General features: G+C 38.3%; 1 protein-coding gene across 2 annotated transcripts; it reads left to right on the plus strand.

The window, feature by feature from the left end:
• Nucleotides 1-3,514: 3,514 nt before the first annotated feature.
• Nucleotides 3,515-18,013, plus strand: LOC103923366 (protein FAM122A). 2 transcript variants are annotated; one of them, XM_009331701.1, is made up of 9 exons: nt 3,515-3,590; nt 8,441-8,497; nt 10,573-10,616; nt 10,696-10,750; nt 11,228-11,320; nt 11,870-11,958; nt 12,641-12,705; nt 13,793-13,889; nt 15,049-18,013. In XM_009331701.1, exons 1-9 carry the CDS (start codon nt 3,573-3,575, stop codon nt 15,206-15,208), a joined length of 678 nt encoding a protein of 225 aa, XP_009329976.1. In that variant the 5' UTR covers nt 3,515-3,572; the 3' UTR covers nt 15,209-18,013. The 2 variants fall into 2 exon arrangements, with proteins under 2 accessions (XP_009329976.1, XP_009329977.1); XM_009331702.1 differs by lacking the exon at nt 3,515-3,590 and adding an exon at nt 6,040-6,100.
• The last annotated feature ends 1,881 nt before the right edge of the window (nt 18,014-19,894 follow it).

Here is a 19,894-nt window from a genome sequence, read left to right on the forward strand (position 1 = left end):
GCCCTGGTTGTAGCCCCGGGGGTTGCTCCGCGTTTACCCAGGCCGGCCTGGGAGGTGTGCTCCTCACCGCCCGTCCCGCTGCGCAAAGCGATGGTGGTGTTTTGGGGCGCCTTGGGCGTAGGGGGAAACGTGGGTTCCTCACCGGTGTCCCAAGCGGGGAGGGATTTAGGCAAGATATCCCTCTAGGTGTGGAGAGGTGCAAGAAAGCCTAGGCAGACGTGCTGTAGCTTTATTAAAACGCTTTGTGTGTTTTCATCTGGGTCTGCTGCGTGTTGTATAGCTGAGAAACATACAGTACACAGTGTCAAGGTTGTGGCCGTTACCACAGATAAAGTAGCGATCTCTGTGATTTCTGTAAGGGTCCAAGTTTGACCAAAAAAAAAAAAAGTCACTGCACTGTGTATGACTACAACAGTAAATGCTTTCAGAACAATCGGGCGAATTCGGTGAAGAAGAAGGTCATTTCATGGGACCTTGAAAGATACATGAGTTTTACATTTAGTGTAAAACAATGTATCAGTTGTCCTGGAGTTTTGCTGGACAGTACTGATTTTGTTAGTAGGGGTATTGCAAGGGGGGTTGGACGTTTGCCGTGTGTTCCAGGTCTAGCTCTCTTCAGCTGACAGGGCAGAGACAGTGGCAGTCCCAGGCAAGGGCTAGGAGGAGAGCTCTCAGATTCGCATGGTCTCTTGTATGGTTTTGTGTTTGGGTAAGTTTATAACTCGGAGTGCCGTTTCTTGCCTCCTCTGGGCTGTCATGAAGTTGGGAGATGCTCCCATCCGCTACATGGTGTGGCTACCATCTAACTTCAGGGTGGTCCATATGCTGCTACTAGTAGTATGTCTGCAGTTTGGGAGAGCATATTGACAATTAAACTTTATAAAAGATAGTATAATACATGATAAGTACATACTGTTGTTTTTTTTTCTTAAACTTCATGTTGCTTGTAAGGAACTAGATATCAAGTGACGAACAAATCTCATAAATCTTCTGTACCAAAATGGTTAACGGTACATTACAGTTCAGAGGAAATACTAATTCTTGCCTATTCATTCATGATTTAATATTAAGTAAACATAATTGTGATTCTATTACATAATCATAATGAAACAACTATCAGTTTACATTTCCATGCAGTATAGAAGTATTGTGAATGGCAGTTGTTCCTCAGGGAGATTTCTGAGCAGGTAAACTAATTATGTGACTGAGACGAGGTGTTTTTATAATCTCAGCCTTTTGTAAGTTGTTTCTTACAAACTGTGAGACCCTTGACTCTTTTTTTTTTTAGAAAAAAAAAAAGCATCCCATAACCATGCTGTGAACAAATTCTTTATTTCAGGGCCTGGGCAGGTAGGAGGGTAAGCCTGAGCTCTTGCCTTGAAACTGTGCATACACTATACATTAGGTGTTTATACAAATTAAACTGAAATGGCATTGAACTAATTTGAGGTGGTTGCAGTGGTTTGCCTGTTAGGAATTTTCCAGCAGAAAACTGTTTTTGCAAGATTGCAGCTCTTGGCAAGAAACTTCGGTTTTTCCCAGAATGGCTTTGTTGGGTAAACTGAAACAAAAGCTCTTGCTCTTGAACAGCTTGCTTTTTCTACTCTGCCTCCTGTTTTTACTTCTTCATTAACAGATTTAGTAAGGAGCTTGGCGAATGAGTTACCGTAGAGCCAGAGAACATTTTTAAGTGGAATATTTTAGATCACAGAAGTTATGTTTCACAGAACTTTTGATTCTTGTTTTCATGCCAAATAGAGTTGATTTTTAATGGGAACTGTAAGAATTTTCTGTGAAAGGTTAAGTCTGAGATCTGACCAGCTCTGGTGTTTTTGCAAGGGAGATTAAAGGTAAGGATACTGTAGGGTTTGGGTTTTTTTCCCCGCTCCCTCTCTTCTAGTTAGCACTGAATATTGGACTCAGCCTATGGTAACGTGTAACAGAATCATTCCAACCTGTTTTCCCCATTCAAACCCTGGATTTCAGGATGTACTGTTTGTGTTGTGTTTGCATACCAACCAGTACGCTTAAACTAAAAAGGAGTTGTGGCTGTTGGCCTCAGCCAGTAAATCTCATCTCATCTGTAAACATCACATCGTGGATCCCTTAAATTTCTCCTGTCTACTGCCTATCAAATGGCAACTGTTTGATCTCTTGTGGGTGTGAACTGAGTGAAACTTCTTTGCAAATTGTAAATGGTGTCTGGTCATTTGTACTTGACGTTTTAGAGACAGGGAGTCAATGCATTCTTCTTGGCGAAAAGCACAGTGCTTATGCCAAATACTATTGGCTTTTATTTCACAGTATAAGCTTTGTTTATTTTTTATTTACAGCTAGATAAAAGCTGTCTAAAACTTACATGTCTGACTGGTGCATTTTAAACCTGTTAGCGATTCTGTTAGCGATGTGTCTTTAAAGCGCATTACAATTATCAGTCTCTAGAACAAGGTAATACTGTTGGTCAGAAAACTTACGTGTCTGACTGGTGCATTTTAAACCAGAGGATCCTGTTAGTGATGTGTCTTTAAAGCGCATTACGATTATCAGTCTCTAGAACAAGGTAATACTGTTGGTCATATTAGTTTTAAGAAGTTGTATTTGTGTAGCGCTTTTGTTCATCCCAGGTTAGCAGTGGAGACAAAAAGGTACAACCCAGTGACTTCTTGTAATTTGGATCTAGTTACGATTTGACATTTGGATCTGTTTGCCTGTGCAGTTCCTCAGTGATGTTTAGGCATGGGGATTGTAGGATAGTGGCTCAAAATTTTTATTCTAGTGACCATAAAACTTACTTGATTTCTGCAGTCTCATTCATTAAGTGCTGATCAATGGCTGTTGGTAACACTAGTGATAACTAGTGAAACGTGCTTTAGGAATCAATAGAACTAAAGTTGCCCTGAGAAAGGAGCTCATTTTATATCACATAACTAATCTGGTGTTATTTAAATGGATGCGCTGCTTCCTGGTTACAAACGTGACCGTGGTCAAAAGTCTTAGGACTTTAAAAACTGGTTTTACTGTATGTTTAATTTAACCTCTCCTGGAAAAAAGTTCAGAACTTATTAAATGTTCGTAGTGATAACATTTATCAGGAAACTGTATTTTTTTTATTCTATTTTATCTATGGCATTGAAGCTGGTTTCAGTTACTGGTTATATGCCATTTATAAATTTGTTCTGTTGAATGACGTTCGAAGCAATATGCAAGCTGCAGCCGTTCCAAACATAATAAATTCCCATAGAAATGATCAGTCTTAACAATTTTTTCAGTTATTGTGAAGACTCAATATGATTAATTAAAGTCATTAATTGAAGTAGCTGGGACTTGGGGGAAGAGCAATTTGGTTTCCACTCTCTGCCAACAAGCTAAAAGATTTCTTACATACCTGTCTCTCGAGTGCTTTGTCTTGAAATGATAGCTGTCATAGCATTTGAAACTGAGTTTATATTAAGAGGTACTTTTTGATAGGAAGGAAATGGCTTTTGCATTTGACAAGTGTTTCTTTTCACAGCGATAATTCGCAGGTGTTCCAGGCTAACGTTTTGCGAACCCGCAGGAACAGTACCACAGTTATGAATCGTCATAGTCTGGTAAGAAAACTATTAGACCAACCGCATTAGGTCCAAAGCAGAAGTGTGCAAACAGGATTAAAGAAGAAAATTAGATTGTAGCCTGTGAAACTAATACCACATGTTTTCAGAAACAAGGCTGAAGACTGTGACATTAATACGCTGTAGCTATAGTGAAATGTTATTCATAGACCATTTGGTCTTGGAGAGTACTTGTATTTCATTGTGATCATAACTTTGTTTATAAAACACAAGCAGATGTTCTAAGATGGAGTGCGAAAGGTAGCTCACAAGGAAAACTAATTACATAGATGTATTGTTCAGTAACAAGCGTGCTAATAATTTCTGATTTTTTTTTTTTAAAAGTGCAGTGATGTTCTGATCTTAAATTGCCTTTTATATAGTAATGACAGAATAGACTGTTGTAATCAACAACTGATATAACAAGATATGACTGGCTGATAGAACATGAATCTTGAGACTTCCAGGGTGAATGATTCTGTATCTCTTAGAGACGTTCATTTGTGATTTCAACTTTTGTCAGACTTCTGTTATTGCAACTCCCTAAATTCGAATTTTTAAAATATTAATCTAAACCCAGAGAAAATACTGCATATCTTGTGTTTTAGTATTGTACAAATTGTGGCACAAGGCTGTGATTTTGACTGATTTAGAACACCTGCACAGGCTCACATAGACAGCATGGTTTGTTAACCCTTAAAGGGTTAGGGTGTATGGGGTAGTTATTTCCTCTAACCAAAAGGAATTTTTGGTCAGGCTTTCATGTATAACCAGAAATGTAACTTTTCCCCTAAGAAAGCCTTAAGAAACAGGTAGACACAGGATAACATCCAGCTGCATTCAGTTGATTATTAATGTTTTGGAAAAATTAAGCTATGTTGGGGTGGGAGGGGAGTAGTATCAATCTTCTTTTAAGTATGGGAAACAAAGTCCCTGTAATGCTAACAGCACGTATCCTGTTTTTCTTCATTACCTTTTGAAGATGCTTTAGAAATAATTTGTTAGCCCCGTGTTAATGGTGGAAGAATACTGCTCTCCTATTTTGTTGACTGATGCCCCTTAGCTAAAATTCTGTTTTAAAATCAGGACAGGCAACTACTTCAGCAAAGGTTTGCATCTGTAACAGAACTGGGATACTTACGTAAAAGTCTAGAAAGATTGGTGGAAAAGCCTTTCTCCTGCTAGGATATAAAACCCGATAGAACATATTATGGTAAAGATTTCTTTAAACAACAGTCTCTTTCTTCATATATATTTTTAGGGCGGCAGCTTAGGGTAAATTTGTTTATGCTTGTGGTCAGATGAGAGGCAAAACAAATGAAGGCAAAAGCTCGGCTTATTGTGTTTACTTCTTGAAGATGCTCAATTGTTGGGAAAAAAAGATGCTAATTTAGGGCGCGTTGCCCAGAATTTGCTGGGAAGTGGGAGCTAGTTCACTGATGGGCTAGCTCTTCCAGCTGCCCCTAATAGATGTTGCAGTCTTCTGGGCTGAACCAGTGTTCCCATCTTCATGGGATGATGTTCTTAACCCTTCACCTCACTTGAAGGTTATTAAAAAGCATCCTGAAAGTTAACTTTCTTCTTCACCTCCAGCTGACCAGGTGCTGACAAAATGCAGTTGAAATTTTACTTATGGTAAAAGTCAAGTGCTCCGTTGACTGCTAGATCAGTGCCTTGTCCGCTTTGAAATATTTCTTTGAATTATGGTCTGGTTTTTGGTTCTGTTGAAGATGGCAGGGAGGTTGGAATCGGAAAGGAACTTAGACATTATCTCGTCCTTCTGTGGTCTTAAAGCAGGATCATCCATAGATAAATGATTTTGTGAAAATAATTAAACTTTCAGCATTAAGGACCCTAAGCAACCACACCTGGTATTCTTGCTACAGCAAAGTAGTACATGTAGTTTTATGATGTTAAAGTGTTCTAAGGAGCTAGGTGACATCTGCTTTGGTAAATTAACTTTTATGATAAGTAGGTGATGAAGTGTACTTCAAAAAAATGTACTTCAAAAACCACTTTTTTGTATTTAGGAAAACTAGTCCAAGTTTTATTGCAGTGTAAGCTCTAATAAAGAGGGTGAAAAGATCCAGTAAGTGACTGAAACTTTCTTAATTTAGTATTGTAAGTACAGCTAAAATTTTATGTTTTGTTAAACTTTATAGAAAAAAATTGATTAGTATTTGTCTGACTTGTGTTGTGTTCACTGTCATGGGAACAATGGGAGTTGCTAAAATGGTCTGATAACTGAAGGTCATACACTATCTAGCTCCATCTTCAGGGCAGTTGTGGTTGTCCCTGTTGCTCAGTTGAATTCTAAAATACTTTCTTTATTGAGTAGCTTCTCGAAGTCTCAGACTCCAACTTTTTTATGATGACTACAGGGGCAGCTATGCCATTTTGGCTGGGGCTTAATCTACAGTTTTCTGACACTACATGTAATTGCCAAGGAAGGGTCAACTAGGCTCAGTATCTGCTGTTTATTTCCTTCCAGAAGATAACGGTGGCATCTAGTAAGTAAATGTTTTGGTGTTTTGTGTTTTGTTTGTGTGGTTGGGGTTTTGGCTTTGCTGTTTAAGCAAAGCATTTTAGTCCGTGGTTAGATGTTTAGGTGCTGTTTCAGCAAAAGTTGACTTTTTAATTTTTATTTTTTTTTCCCCCCCTCTCTTTTAAAGCTAGGTAAGTTCCCTGTCGTGGTTCACTGTGTGGCCCCACAAATGCTTGCGTTGGCAGAAGGCAGGGGGCACTGCAGGGACGGCAATGGAAGGGCAGAGGCATCGGGGCAGGTGACTGCTTCCTTTGGCTGTGCTGCCTGCTAAACTGGCTCTTCTGAAACTTTACCTTCAGCGAAAAAGATTAGCTAACGTACTGGGGAAGGGAGGAAGGGGACAGTGTTTCTCCTCCATGAGATAGTGTAATAGTTTGTAATGTTTTTTATTAAGCTTTGTGCTTTCTTGAAACATTGGGGATTTGAGTAGCATAATTTTAACAAATGTGTTCAGTCTACTTTAGCAAGTATCCTTTAAAAGTCACTGAGGCTTCTGATAGTTTCTTTTCACAAGAATTAAATCAAAGGACTACAGGCAGGGAAAAAGTGAGTTTTAAGCATTAACAAAGCAAGGATCATGACTTGTTGGAGATGGGATGTAGGATCCTCAGAGTTAATGGATTTAGTTAGTGCATTAGCTCCTGCAGAGGAACACTTGACTGTCTTTTTATAATTTTTATTTTACACTGTGAGCCACTGGTTTCTTATATATTCTATTAATGTCAGACCTTAAAGTATGTGGATCACAGTCATAAAATTAGAATATAATGAGTGGAACAAATGCATTTCTACTGTGGAGTGGCAGCGTGAATAGGCAGGAATGTACTATTGTGCAGATCCTTTTCTCTGCATGAGAATCAAGGTCAACTGAAGGTCCACATTGGCTGGTACAACTTGGAGGAATTCTTTTTAGGTGCACAGGATTTTTGGGAGCCCGATATAATAGTAAAGCTGACCTAAACTGGACTTAAGAACTGGCAAATCAAAACATTCTAGCCGTTAGATTTTAGTAGTATATATTATGACGACTGAATTCTGGCACAAACATTAGACATCCTCTGTGTGAGTCTGATAGGCTGATATCTTTTGTGAGAAAAAGGGCGTGATGTCTTGACGTTTGTGTTTTTAGAGGGAGGATTCTGGATATATGAAGCATTAATGGTCTGTGATAACTTACCATACCTTTTATGTAAGACACCAAAATCTTTGTATTCTCCATGGCACTGATTAGAAGATGGTGCAGTAAATGGTTAACTGAATGTTTGTTAGTTTTCCAACTTCAGCATAATGAAGAGCTCTAGTAATGTTTTGTGAAGGGGATGAAGCATAAAGCACATAAACACTTAGTAATAATACAAATCTTACTTGCTGAACACACATCCGTTTTAAAAAGACACCTTGTTTTTTGGAGGGGTTGTCAGCTTACAGAGGAGAAGTTAAACCTCTCTAAATTCAAAGCTTTATCTTTGAATTTTTGATCCCTGAATGGGTTATGACAAAAGTCAGCTGAAGGTCAAACATTTGAGGGATGGGAAATATATGAAAGAAAATTATATTTTGAGAAAATAATAACTTTTAATTACTTGGTTTTGAGTATGCAGTGTTAGATCATAGTATTCCAGTAGATCTTGGCGCAAAACTGACAAAATGAACAGAAGACCATTTTTAGTGACATCCTTTCCAATTTCACCTGAATTGGTGAAGCTCTTGAGAAACCTTAAGGAAGGTATTTAGCTCTTTGTTAGCCTTCTAATAGCTGATTTTGTTCACCTGTCTAAGTACTTGTTTTTAGGCAGACAATAATCCAGAAACCTTTTTGCACAGTGTGTGGTTTTGGCTTTGTATTTCTAAATGAACTATTGGGGAGCCTTCTGGGTCACTTAAATTAAAATATTCTGGATCACTTAAAATATTTATGCAACTGTAAATATGAAGAGTGGCAGTGTGTTAGTTAAAAGCAGCTTCATTCTGTAGAGAAGGCTGTGAATTCTATAGTTGCCTGGAAATGAAGTGAAAGGCAGGCTGATACCAATTAGCATCTGTGAGCATGCAAAGCAGTATAATATGGAAATATATATTATCATGTTCTTGCAAGTAATTAATGTAGTTCGTGTATACTGAGAATGTTATGAGTGCTGGGTTGTTTTGGTTTGTGTTTTTGTGTTTGTTTTTTTTAAACCCAAACAACACATATTTTTTAGTTTGGGTAACCACTGTAGGTTGGTTACTAACATACCTGCACCTTTCTCTCCCTTCTCCTGTAGTTACTAAGTGTGTTTCAGTTGTATGTGGCTTTGTTTTGCAGTTTGTGCCATCATCTCCTATCCGTATTCCTAGCAGCCGTCTTCACCAAATCAAACAGGTAAGCACAGATTCTAATTTTTTTTTATTTTAAATTTTTTATAGGTGGTTGTTTTTTTGCAGTTAATGTGTACTGTCCTTCAAATGGCTATGGATTTTACTTTGAAACTGTAGTACAGAGTCTGCAGCAGTCTATCACTTCAAGGTGTTTTCAAACATAAAAGCTGTACCTTGTCTGCAGAGTTCCAAATTTAATGAAGTAGAATGCATCTTATAGTGAGAAGAAGATTTAAGCAGAAAGAGAAATCTTAAAATGGACATTTTAGAAAGGAAACCTTTAATGTAAACCCTCTAGGGTAAAGTTTCACCAAGTTTTTGGCAGTAGTGCCAGCATAAATATTCAGGGCCAATAACAAAGAGTTCCTTAACTTGCGTTGGCACAAGACTTTTGTGCAGCCAGAAGATGAACTGGGTAAGGAAGCACTCTGGCTAAAAAATAGTTTGGACTCTTCTGGCTGGGCTATTTTTCATCTGTATAATTTTCTTATCCGGATCACTGTACTTGTGCTGTCACAGCATGAGTGGAGGGGGAAGGGCACAAGAGCAAACACTTAGGAAGGGAGGGGGGGGTGTGGCAAATATCTGAGTAGGCTTAAATAGCACTGCTACCAGACAACAGACCGCAGTCTAAAGACTCAAGTTTTAAACTCAACAAGCTCAAACTTTCTTGGCTCCTCCATTTTGTATGTCGACTTTTTGACAGTAGAATGTTTATAAAATTGGCTTGAAGATGCTTGATTTTTTTTTTTTTTTAATTTTTTTTAACTTGCTGGTTTTCAATGGATAGGCTTGATTTTTACAAGGTGAAAAGTTAAGAAAACAATTTAATGTTTCGGTCAGCATTTTCAGGGTATGATGTCTGAAGTGATGGAAGGCACTTCTGCTTCCCACCTCAGATATTTAAGGTGCATGCATAGTAATCCTGAAGAAAATAACTGCTTGCTTTCATTATGTAAATAATTTACTGGCTTAAAGAGACTCTGAAGCACTCGGGCCGGTTGTAGAGCTGTTTTTATCAACATAAAACAGTTTAGGATTAATATGTAAATGTGATGAGAGCAAGGGAATGAACTACTGTGGCTCTGCTATATTACATGAAGTAAAGTTTGATAATTCAATTTTTTGGAAAATACTTCTGCATTCATACTTGTTCCATACATTTATTAAAGCAAACAATGGCACTTCCTAATTTGTGTTTGATCATTAAATTCACAAGTTGAAATTCCATGTCCTGTATACTTGCTGGCACAGATGGGAACCTGTGTGATTTACTTCTGATCTCTTTCAAATCTTAGCAAATAATCAAACAGTTGAACTACGTTAGTAAGACTCTTCCTACATATGAAGAAGATTGTGAAGATGTTTAGTTGAACTTTTATTCTTGAACTGGACTGAATTAGGGAATCTACTCATTCACTCAGCAGACTGGACAGTATTCAGTTAGTTTTAAGGAATGGTGTCTACGTAAGAGGAGATTGAGTCAAGTTTGTACTTAACTTGGTGTTAATGTTTAGTTTAATTTTACATCTTTGATCCATTTTAATAATATTTTATGGATGTTTTAGAAAAAAACACACTAAATCCCAAATTCATTGGGTACAATGCCCTATATTGCAAATGAAATGCTGACAAGTGTCTGGCTAGTTACTAATCCATAGAATAAGGTAAGAATCCAGCCATGCTTTTGATGATTATCTGTACTAGTTTCTACTTTGTGAAATAATATTATGCAAGACTGCATAAAGATACGCTAGCATGTGCAGAATTTTTGGTTCATATTATCATTGTTAAGTTTTGTAACTAGCTCTTGGATAGTAATGAAAATAAAAAAGCTGCGTGAGAAACAACCAACTCCTATAAGCACTTCTTATGTGATGGTCTGTCTTGCTACATCTCTTTTCCGTCCTTTCCCCCTCACTCCTTTTCATGTAGTGAGAGCTTAAGGTTATTGTTGCTTAACCGAGCTGAATTAAATTTTTCGCGTACTGAAGTGAAATGAAATGAGCTTTTCTGATTTGCTGTAGCAAAGCTTTGGGGGGGGGGAGTGTCTTAATTTTTCATCTGCTAATCTTTTAGGAAGAAGGGATGAATTTGATGAACAGAGAAACAGTACGTGAAAGGTAAGCATTACGGCAAACTAGAATACTTAATGTAGTCTTCTGTGGGCCCGGGACAATACATTTCTTTTCTTCTTTATAGAGAAGTGCAAGTAGCAATGCAGATGAGCCACTCATGGGAGGAGAGCTTGAGCCTGGTAATGCATTCATGCTTTAATTTGTGTTTCTATTATCAGTATCAGGACACTAGAGACTCTCTCGTGTCAACATTTTCTTTTATTGTTTGACCTACAGTTAAGGTTTTAGTATATCACTGCTTTTGATCAGTAATTTTTCATACCAACAAGGCATAGAATTATCAGTTGTTTGAGGATACATGTGGGTTCCTTGGTCTGGTATGTCAAAAGAAAATTGCATGGATGTCTGCCTGTTCAAATTTTCTTCCATGTTCTGATACTCACCACATAATGTTTAAGGCTTTTTTTTGTTTGGTTTGGGGTTTTGTTTTTGGTTGTGGGGTGGGGGTTTTTTGTTAAGCTTATCTCATAAATGGCTACCTAAAAATTATGGATATGATGGAGGATAACTTTGGAATCTTACTCAATTCCACACCAATCAGTCCTTTCCATGTTAAGGTACTTGCTCATAAGATTAATTATATGTACTATTTACAGAGCGACAATGATTTCGAAAAATCATCATCACCAAAGCAAGTAGACTTTGTCCCAGTTTCTCCAGCTCCTTCACCTACCAGAGGAATAGGGAAGGTGAGCAAAATGTGGTAATAATGATTTTTATCTTGAGTAGTGCTAAAAAAATTCAACCAAATTAGTAGCAAAAGATTAAGCCACCTGCTCCTTTCTACCTCAGCTGCAAACAAGAAACTAGAGAGAAAACAAAAAAACCCTAAAACCCCAAACCAGAAAATACCAGCTAGCAGTTGCACATCTTGTGGATGTGAATTTCTGTGGAGTGTTCGACTGTTAATCTGTTAATAAACCTTATTCTTTATTTGCCTTCCTCTTGGAATAAGAGGAAGGGGCATACATTCTTATTTTATGAACCGTAGTCTGTTTAACCAGACTACGGTGAAATAAATCCTTGTCAACTTGCATGTATTCTGCATGAGAATGCAATCTCTCCAACTTAATTTTTTTTTCTTAGTAACAAACAGTGGTATCTCAGTATACCCAGCCATATTGACTGGTTGCTTAAATTGATAGTGGGTTGCTTATTTACCTGTGATAAGGATCAGTTGTTACCATATGAGTGTGATAGTGTTTATACGTAAATAACACAAACTGTTTTACTCTCAGCAATGTTTCTCACCATCTTTGCAAAGTTTGGTGAGCAGCAGTGGATTACCTCCAAGTCCTAGCCCGAGTCCAACAAGGCGATTTTCAAGGTAAGTACCAGATCGTGGCAATAATACAAAATTGGCATAGCTTGTTCACAGTAGGCTTTTGAAATACCAGAATTTGTTACATACATAATTGATTTCTGATCACAAATACAACTTTATATATCCGTGTAAGCTTTGGATTCTGCAGTGCTCTAAAATATTTGTTAAAATCCTCATGTCATAACAGCGGGAAAGTGGGCTGCATTTTGGCATCTGTCTTCTCAGTGTAGTCTCTATATTGCTCTTAATCAGATCTTAAGTAATGGAATTGAATTCTAAGGGGAGGGGGGGAAACAGATTTAGGGTGTGTTACTGATTCTGGTTTTAGTTGCATTGGGTGTTGTTTGGAGTGGTGTGGGCATACAGTTAAATTTTATTAGGCCCTAACAGTTCAGCAAAGTACTGCCTGTCAACTGAGATCTAGTCAGTGCCTAGATGTGAGCTCTTAGACTGCCCCAGCTGTGAAATAACATGATTAAACTTTTTTCTGTTAAGGTCTATGCTTCCTGGTCTGTCTTCAGGGAAAAAAAAAAAAAAGGACTTATTTTGGATAAGCTGTTTTAATGCCTATTTTCTTTGTGTTTTCCACTTAGTAGTTTGTTATCTGAGTATCTTTTGATTCTTTACATGTTTTCAGGCTTCCTTTGTTAATGGTGATGTCAGTATAGCATATGCCTTCTTTTAGCAGGAGAAGCCAGAGTCCAATTAACTGCATTCGACCAAGTGTTCTTGGGTCAATAAAAAGGAAAGGTACTGTATTTGGTTTTGGCTAATATAAGAAGTCAACTTGTTAGTTTTATAATAATACATTTAGCTTTCTTCATAACTCTGTTCAATTGGCTGATATTTCAAAGAGCGACTAGAAATAGAGGATATTACAGATGAGCAAATAAATGGAACTATTTGTAGGGATAAAACAGACAAATTGATAAATTAGTTTTTACTATTCTGTAAAACTAACAGTTGTTCTGTTTTAATGCCTCTCCATTGCTGTAGTCATATCGATCTGATAAACTAATGTAACCTGCTTAACAAAACAAGAACTACAACTATTGGTATGTTTAACTTCACAAATAGAAAATTTTGAAAGTCCTGGCGAACTGAAGCATGCAGGTCCTGTAGATTTTAAATTACCCTTCTGATGATTTTAAATCTACAGTAAAAACCAAAAACTGATCCAGAGACCTGGTAAACACCTTACTGATTTATTGGGAAATATTTCTCTATCTTCCTACATTTTTCTTCAAGTTTAACTTCTGGTTATTTTATTGCATCTGTTTCTAAATACATCTTCATGGTTCACCTTTGTAACAGAATACTTCTCGCTCTGAGACAGCTTCTAAATACTTTTATCCGAGTTCTGTTGTAGCCTATTTAAGCATATATCTATCCTCCCTTCTTCTAGTGTATTTGGAAATCAAAGTCAATATACAAGTTTAGTGATAATCCTGGACGTTGTTTATATTGATTGCAAGAGGAAAAGAAGCTTTCCTTATTCTCAGCTGCTCTACTTTGACGGAGCTAGTTAGTGAACTGATAGCTGAATAAACTGGAACAAAAAAAATATTCTCCACTACTGAAGAATAAATACCTGATACCTAAACCTCAGTTCATAACTCGCTAAACTTCCCTGAAGCTTGGACTAGAATGTTTCCAAGAAATAAAGAGTCTTTAAAATTCCAGCATTGAACTTCTATGTTTTACATGTAAAATAACACTCAATAGGTTGTAGTAAGTTTGAACCTCTCTATTCTGTTTGCTCTGTAGAAGTACGTTGAAAGTAGATTTCCGTTTAAATGAGTAGTAATTTTTTATCACTCCTTACCTCTTACCAAAGGTGTAACAGAGATAGAAGATCATCCAAAAAGATTATTCCAAGGATCCACCAACATGCTTACCCCTGACATTTCACATCAGGCGGACCTTGGGGGATGGTAAATGCTGTGCTATTTATTGTGTCGATTTCATCAGAAGCACTATAAGTCTTTTTTCATCTAGCGATGATCACACTTGAAGTTGGTTTGTTTTGTTTCTTTATTAATACAGACATCCTGTATTTTGAAGCACTGAAATTATCACGGTAAACAGGCAGTAATATTCACTACAATTTTACAATTTCTAGGACTGACTGTTAACATGCTTCACGTATATGGGAGCTGAGCATGTTTAGGAAAAGACACCTCATAGCTGGCAATTTTTGGAGTCTAGTTTCAAGTTGCAATCAAACATGAATGCTAATGCTTGTGGGCGGATTGGGTTTTTTCCTTCTTTTTTTTCCTTGCTCTTAGTCACATAGGAAAATTAGTCTGCCTGACCCTCCCTGCTGGGAGGAGATAAAAAGTACTACCTAAAAAATTGTAACGACTTGAAGTAGCAAGGGATTTTGATTTAGTATTTTAGTCAAGAGGCTAAGAATACCTAGGGTGTGCCCACACAACTATCAAGACAGGGTTATTCACGGTACATTTGTCCTGTTTGCCTCCCAGCTAATGTACATAGCTGTGCACAAGCTTTGAGCTCATTGCAGTGGCAATAATAAAATAGATGTTTTAAAGGTACTTTAAAAACATACCTTTTGTGCACACCCTATTCATAGTAGGTATAGTGCAGGCTCGGTTGCTGCATCTTGGTTTAGGAGATGGTAATTTTTAAAAATACTTTGATGGTATCACTGATGATAGATCACCTATAGTTATAATTTTGTGTCCTGCGAAATATGTAATGAATGGTGCAACTGAAGTACGTACAGTTTAGCATCAGCTCTCCTGACAAAAGAGGCCTCTGGATATACGCTAGCCCGGGACCGTGTAGGAGATGGGGTAAAACTTGCAATGAACTGCTCAGCCCGATGCTTCTAATCTGTATGCCATTTCTGGGTGAGCTGAAGGAGGAAATTGGCAGAATGTTGTCTGTCTGTCTGGAAGTGACTGCAAGGTGTGTAGTTGCAGATTTATTTCAAGTCATAGGGCTTACTGTTCCTTCAAAGATGTATGTTTGTTTTTAAAATGGCTTTATAATGAATGGAGGCTAGTATTTGAAACTTATCAGAAAGAGCACCTCATTTCTCGTATCTTGATGTTACTCTGTTTTCAGTCTGTCGTCACATACTCTTGATGACAACAGAAGCAGTGCGGACTCTTCCTGTGACTCGCCAGCCGAAGTCGGCACCAACACAGACTCTCCAGTCTCACTTTCTGACTCCAGATCTCCTTTTTTACCAGTAGATCTTACGGCTAAGTTACCTATTAATTGAGAAGCAGAAGTCTGCTAATGGACCCCAAGAAACAGGCTGGATATCAATAAGACTTTCTGTTGTGTGTAACTGATTCTGTTCCTCATAGGAACTTCCAGAAATGTCATTATTTCTAGAAAACTTCCAGAATAGTTCCTTGAGGAGGAATTCACATTTCTAGTGATTTATATGACATTTACTAAAATACAGTAAGCATTTGAATTGCAAACGTATTTGATGCTAACAGCAGTAAGCAAGCTGTTGATTCACAGTGGATGTCATCTTGTTGGCGTAAGTTACAAATACTGTATGTACATTCTGCTTGTGGAAGACTTGGCTTTCCAACAGCCGACAGGCAGCGTCCTCGCTAACACGAAGTGGTGCCTATGTAGTAACAGCTGACTTACACATTCGTCCTCAGTCTGAAACCAACGAAGTGGCTACTAATTTGTTTTTATTCCCCAAGTGTTAGATATTTATATTTTTTGTTCTTCATACGGAAGGGGGAATATTAGGGTGGGAACTGATTCTTGTGTTCTATTATGGTTGGCTGTTAATCGATTCTGTGTTCTAATAGATGTCAAAAGAACAAGTTGGTGAATTGTCAGCTTAAATTTATATGTTGGATTTTATTCATGATCATGACTGCTGTTGTCACTAAATCCAAATTAGGTGTGGAACATTCTTCTGGGTTTTTGTATTACTTTCTTTTTCTTCCCTATTTAGATGATGTATTAGAGTGGTAGATGCTCTGTTAAAGGTCTTTTAATATGGAAAAATAGTAACGATGTTTGGAACAAAACATTAAATCCTGAGGTTTGAGTATTTTAGTACTTCAGAAGTGCATTATTTTAACAGGCAGTGTTCGTCCTCATGTATGACTTTTGTTGGACAAATACAGTGAGGAATCTTGAATGCCTTTTTACAGGCTGAAGCGATCAAACGTTTAATCTGTGTTAAATCTCTTGATGTCACTTCCTCAAACAATGGCGTCAAGTTATTTCTGCTGTTGAAAACTTCAGATGCTGATTGGAAGCCTAGAATTTGGTAATCCGAGATGTTTCAGGATTCTTGTACTGTATTTGGAAAGTCAGTGGGTTGAGGCATCCTGACCTCAACTCCGAAATTCCCCAAACAGGAGGAAAAATCTGCAAACCGCACCATAGACAGCTGTTTCAGATTTTCCAGTGGCAACCTCATTTTGGTTGTTGACTCCCGTTACGCAGTGGAACTTCCCCAGCTGGGTCCCCATTTGTGCACGTGTATGCATCTGTACTATGTGGTTTCAAGCCTGCTCTCCAGAGAGGTTAATAATGAAGCAAAATGTTTTATTTTAAACACTAAATCTTTGTCACGTGTAATAAAGTGAGAAAAGTATGGAAACTTCCTCAAGTAGGAGAAAAGTCCACTCTGAACTCTGCTGTGAAAGATTCACATGGATGAAGCTTTGATTGACAGCAGCCATCAAAATTAGAAATGGACAACTTGGAGTGCAAAGACCTGGTGACCTGAGGACCAATGACCAGTTTCCGTATGTCCTTATTGTAGGAAGAAAATAGAACGTATTTAATAGTTTTACTCGGCTCAAGTAAGACATGACATGGTTTACTTCTGATTTCATTCCTCTTAACTTATTGTAATAGTCAACTTCCTGATAGCAGTTCCTTTTTAACTTCGGGCTGCCCTTCATCCCTGTGGCAGGTGGACAAGCTTGTCTTTAATGTTTGTTTGCTCTCTGTCTAATTATGGCGTAGTTTTGTTTCGCAATTTCAGGTATGTGCCAAAGAGTTGCCGTGCATTCACTCTTTTGTGGTGAGGGCAAGACTTTTTTTTTTTAGATCTTGCTTATTTCTTAAGAATGAACCTCCTGGTGTCTCTTCCAGTCTTTTTTAAAAGATGCATCAGTAGAGGGGTTTAATAGTTGCGTGTGGGTCAACTTGTCTCTCTTCTGTTGAATATTTATGCTATTTCTCAAATAAGTGCCAATAAATGGAAAAATAAACGTGTTTTGCTGTTTCTGCACTTTGTTAGAGAGGTGACCATATTCTTGTTTTCATCTGTGATTAAATGTTTCTCTCTTTAAATCGGAGAATCTATTGTAACCCACTTCCACCCGTTCTAGTTTGCATTTAAGTTGGCTTTAAAACCTGCAGCAGACTTTTATGTTTTCCTAGTGCAATGCTATGTTAAAGTTCTGTGACAACTCTAGGAAAACCGAAGAATAAAACCAAACATTTTCAAAAGACTTTAATAGCTGAATGTGTCCCTAGTTTATACCTAGAAGAAGTCGTGGTGAAATAGTTTGGAAGATAGAAGCTACAGCTGGCTGGTGGAGAGTACTGAGGCTCTCACCTCTTGGGAAGGAGTGGGGAGTCTTTGTGGTTTGCCTTAATAGGGCAATTATTGCTGCTGGAGGAGAGAGAATTCATTATATATCTGCACTTGTTCCTTTCCCTGCTTGCACAAAAGAGAAGTTACTTTGAACTTGTGGAAGAAGGCATCTCAGTTTCTTGTCCGTCCATGTCATCAAGAAGCTGCAGTTTTGCGCCCTGGAGTCAGGAGACGTGTCTAGTTTTTCTTCCACTGAAATGAAAGATTAAATTTTGGAACCAAATTATCCTCTAAAATATGTATCCGGATTCAGGGAATTAGGGTGTTATACAATGCGCATAATCAACCCTGTACTCGCACAGTAACTCATGCTGTTAGCATTACTGCTGTTTTACTAATTCCCCATTTACTCATGAGCAATGAATACGGAAGCTTTGCTTGATTAAGTGTCATGGTTACAGGACTATTGCATATGATGTTCCTTAACTGATCTGAGTTTATGTTACAAGTGTCTATGCCTTTGTCTTCCTCCAAGAAGAAGTGGGCAGCTTTCTTGTCTCAGGCCATATTGGAAGTATTATGATCATATATATATATTTAAAAAGTATAATATAAAATATATATTATTGTATATAAACTTTTCTTATTCTGCAACTCTTTTGGGCACACAGCTGTTTCTCTCCGGGATTCTACCACTCCTCTTGAATGGCGCCCTTCCAAAGTCACGCTTGTGATGGGCACTTGGTTGGTCTGGTTGAAAACTGTCCTGTAGGATTTGTTGGCAGTTAAATCGGGCCTTGGGCCGGTGTGTGTCTGTCTTGACAACCGATAGGTGTTTTTCTTCCTTCCACCTTCTCCAGAATGACATAGCTGCTGAGGGAACACTGATAACCGTGCCAGTGCTCAGGGGGACTGTATTTTTGGAATGAGCGCTGCGGTGGTTACTGCATTTAGCAGAGGAATAGATATTTCACGCTAGGAGAGGTACAAATGCCAGGAAAAATGAGCCTGTGCCTCAGCCGGATTAACTTGCTAGGGTCTTCTGTGTGTTGTCAGCAAGCCAGCTGATCTGAATACTCAACAGCTGCCCATGGTCCTCCTGAGAAAAGTGTAAGAACTTAATCCTAAATTCGTTCTCTTCACCTGTCTTCAGAAAACCAGAGTGTAAATGATCACCAACCCATACAAACAAAACGGGTCTCCAAATTCTTGTATTGGTGAGACCGAGGTACTTTGATTTCTAAATGTGTGTTGTGGCTCTAATATTAGTGCTGTTTGTGAGTCCGGCCCTGCTACTGTGGGATTATTTGCTAGTGAAGTGACGAAAGGCAGGAGTGACCTCTGGAGCTCCGTCAGCTAGCTTCCAGCTTGAGAATGGCTTGTGCATTTCTTAGCAGTAGTCATTTCAGAAATGTTCACTTTATGCCGTTGCGTTCTTGCATATGTTGGAGTCGTAACTCATTTACTTAAAATAGAGAGCTTCAGCAGTCATAATTAAAATGTGTGAGCTCTTCATATCCTGTCTTAAGCAACCTTTCTCATCACCAACTGGCAGATGGAGTTTAAGTTGATCCCTCTTCTCCTGGAAGCACCAAATTAAAATATTTGTAAATGTAACTGAATGTTTACAGCTACGGTACCATAACTAAAACCCTACTGATCCAAAGAGGAGCGCTTGGCTTGCAAGAGTCCTTCTCAATAACTGGATGCACAAATTGTCGCCTCACGTTTTTTATTTGGCGTCTGTTTCCTAAGGGTATGTCTTGGAGGGTTGGTTGGTTGTTTTACCTGTAACAGTAGAGTCTTCCCATTTCTGTATATCTGGTACGAGCATCCTTGTTTGGTAAACTTGAGGCCAGTTGCCAGCCAGCCTAGGTCTTGGTCAGGAGATGCCTTTCCTCTGTCACAGCGGACCCCAAGCAGACAGCTACCCTACGTCTAAAAGACCCAGACCCCACGGACATGCTGGGAGGGAGAGGTTGCTTCCCCTGTTGGGTTTTTGTGGTGGAAGCATGAGAGAGGAGGGGAAAAAAAATAAACAACTGAAGGAGGGTAACCTTGTTTGACTTTCAGTAGCTGGCTTGGGAACAGAAATTTCAGAGGGGGGAGGAGTTGAGTGCATTTAAACAAAACCAAACACGGCCTCTTCATGCCGGTTCCTCTGTGTCTCTCAAGGAACTGGTGAGACTTCCCCAATCCCATGAAGGTTCCTGAGACAAATCTGGCACTTGTCAAATTTAAAATTCTTCTGATAGTTTAGTTTCTTATTCTTTTACTAGCTTTGTAAGAGCCTTGGAAAATGCTCGTTATTTAAGACTTCCTTCCATGATTAATAATGGCATGTAAATGTTTAAAATTTTGCTGGATGTCAACTTA

The sequence above is a fragment of the Pygoscelis adeliae genome, unplaced genomic scaffold, assembly GCF_000699105.1.
Source record: "Pygoscelis adeliae isolate BGI_AS28 unplaced genomic scaffold, ASM69910v1 Scaffold79, whole genome shotgun sequence".
Lineage (NCBI taxonomy): Eukaryota > Metazoa > Chordata > Aves > Sphenisciformes > Spheniscidae > Pygoscelis > Pygoscelis adeliae.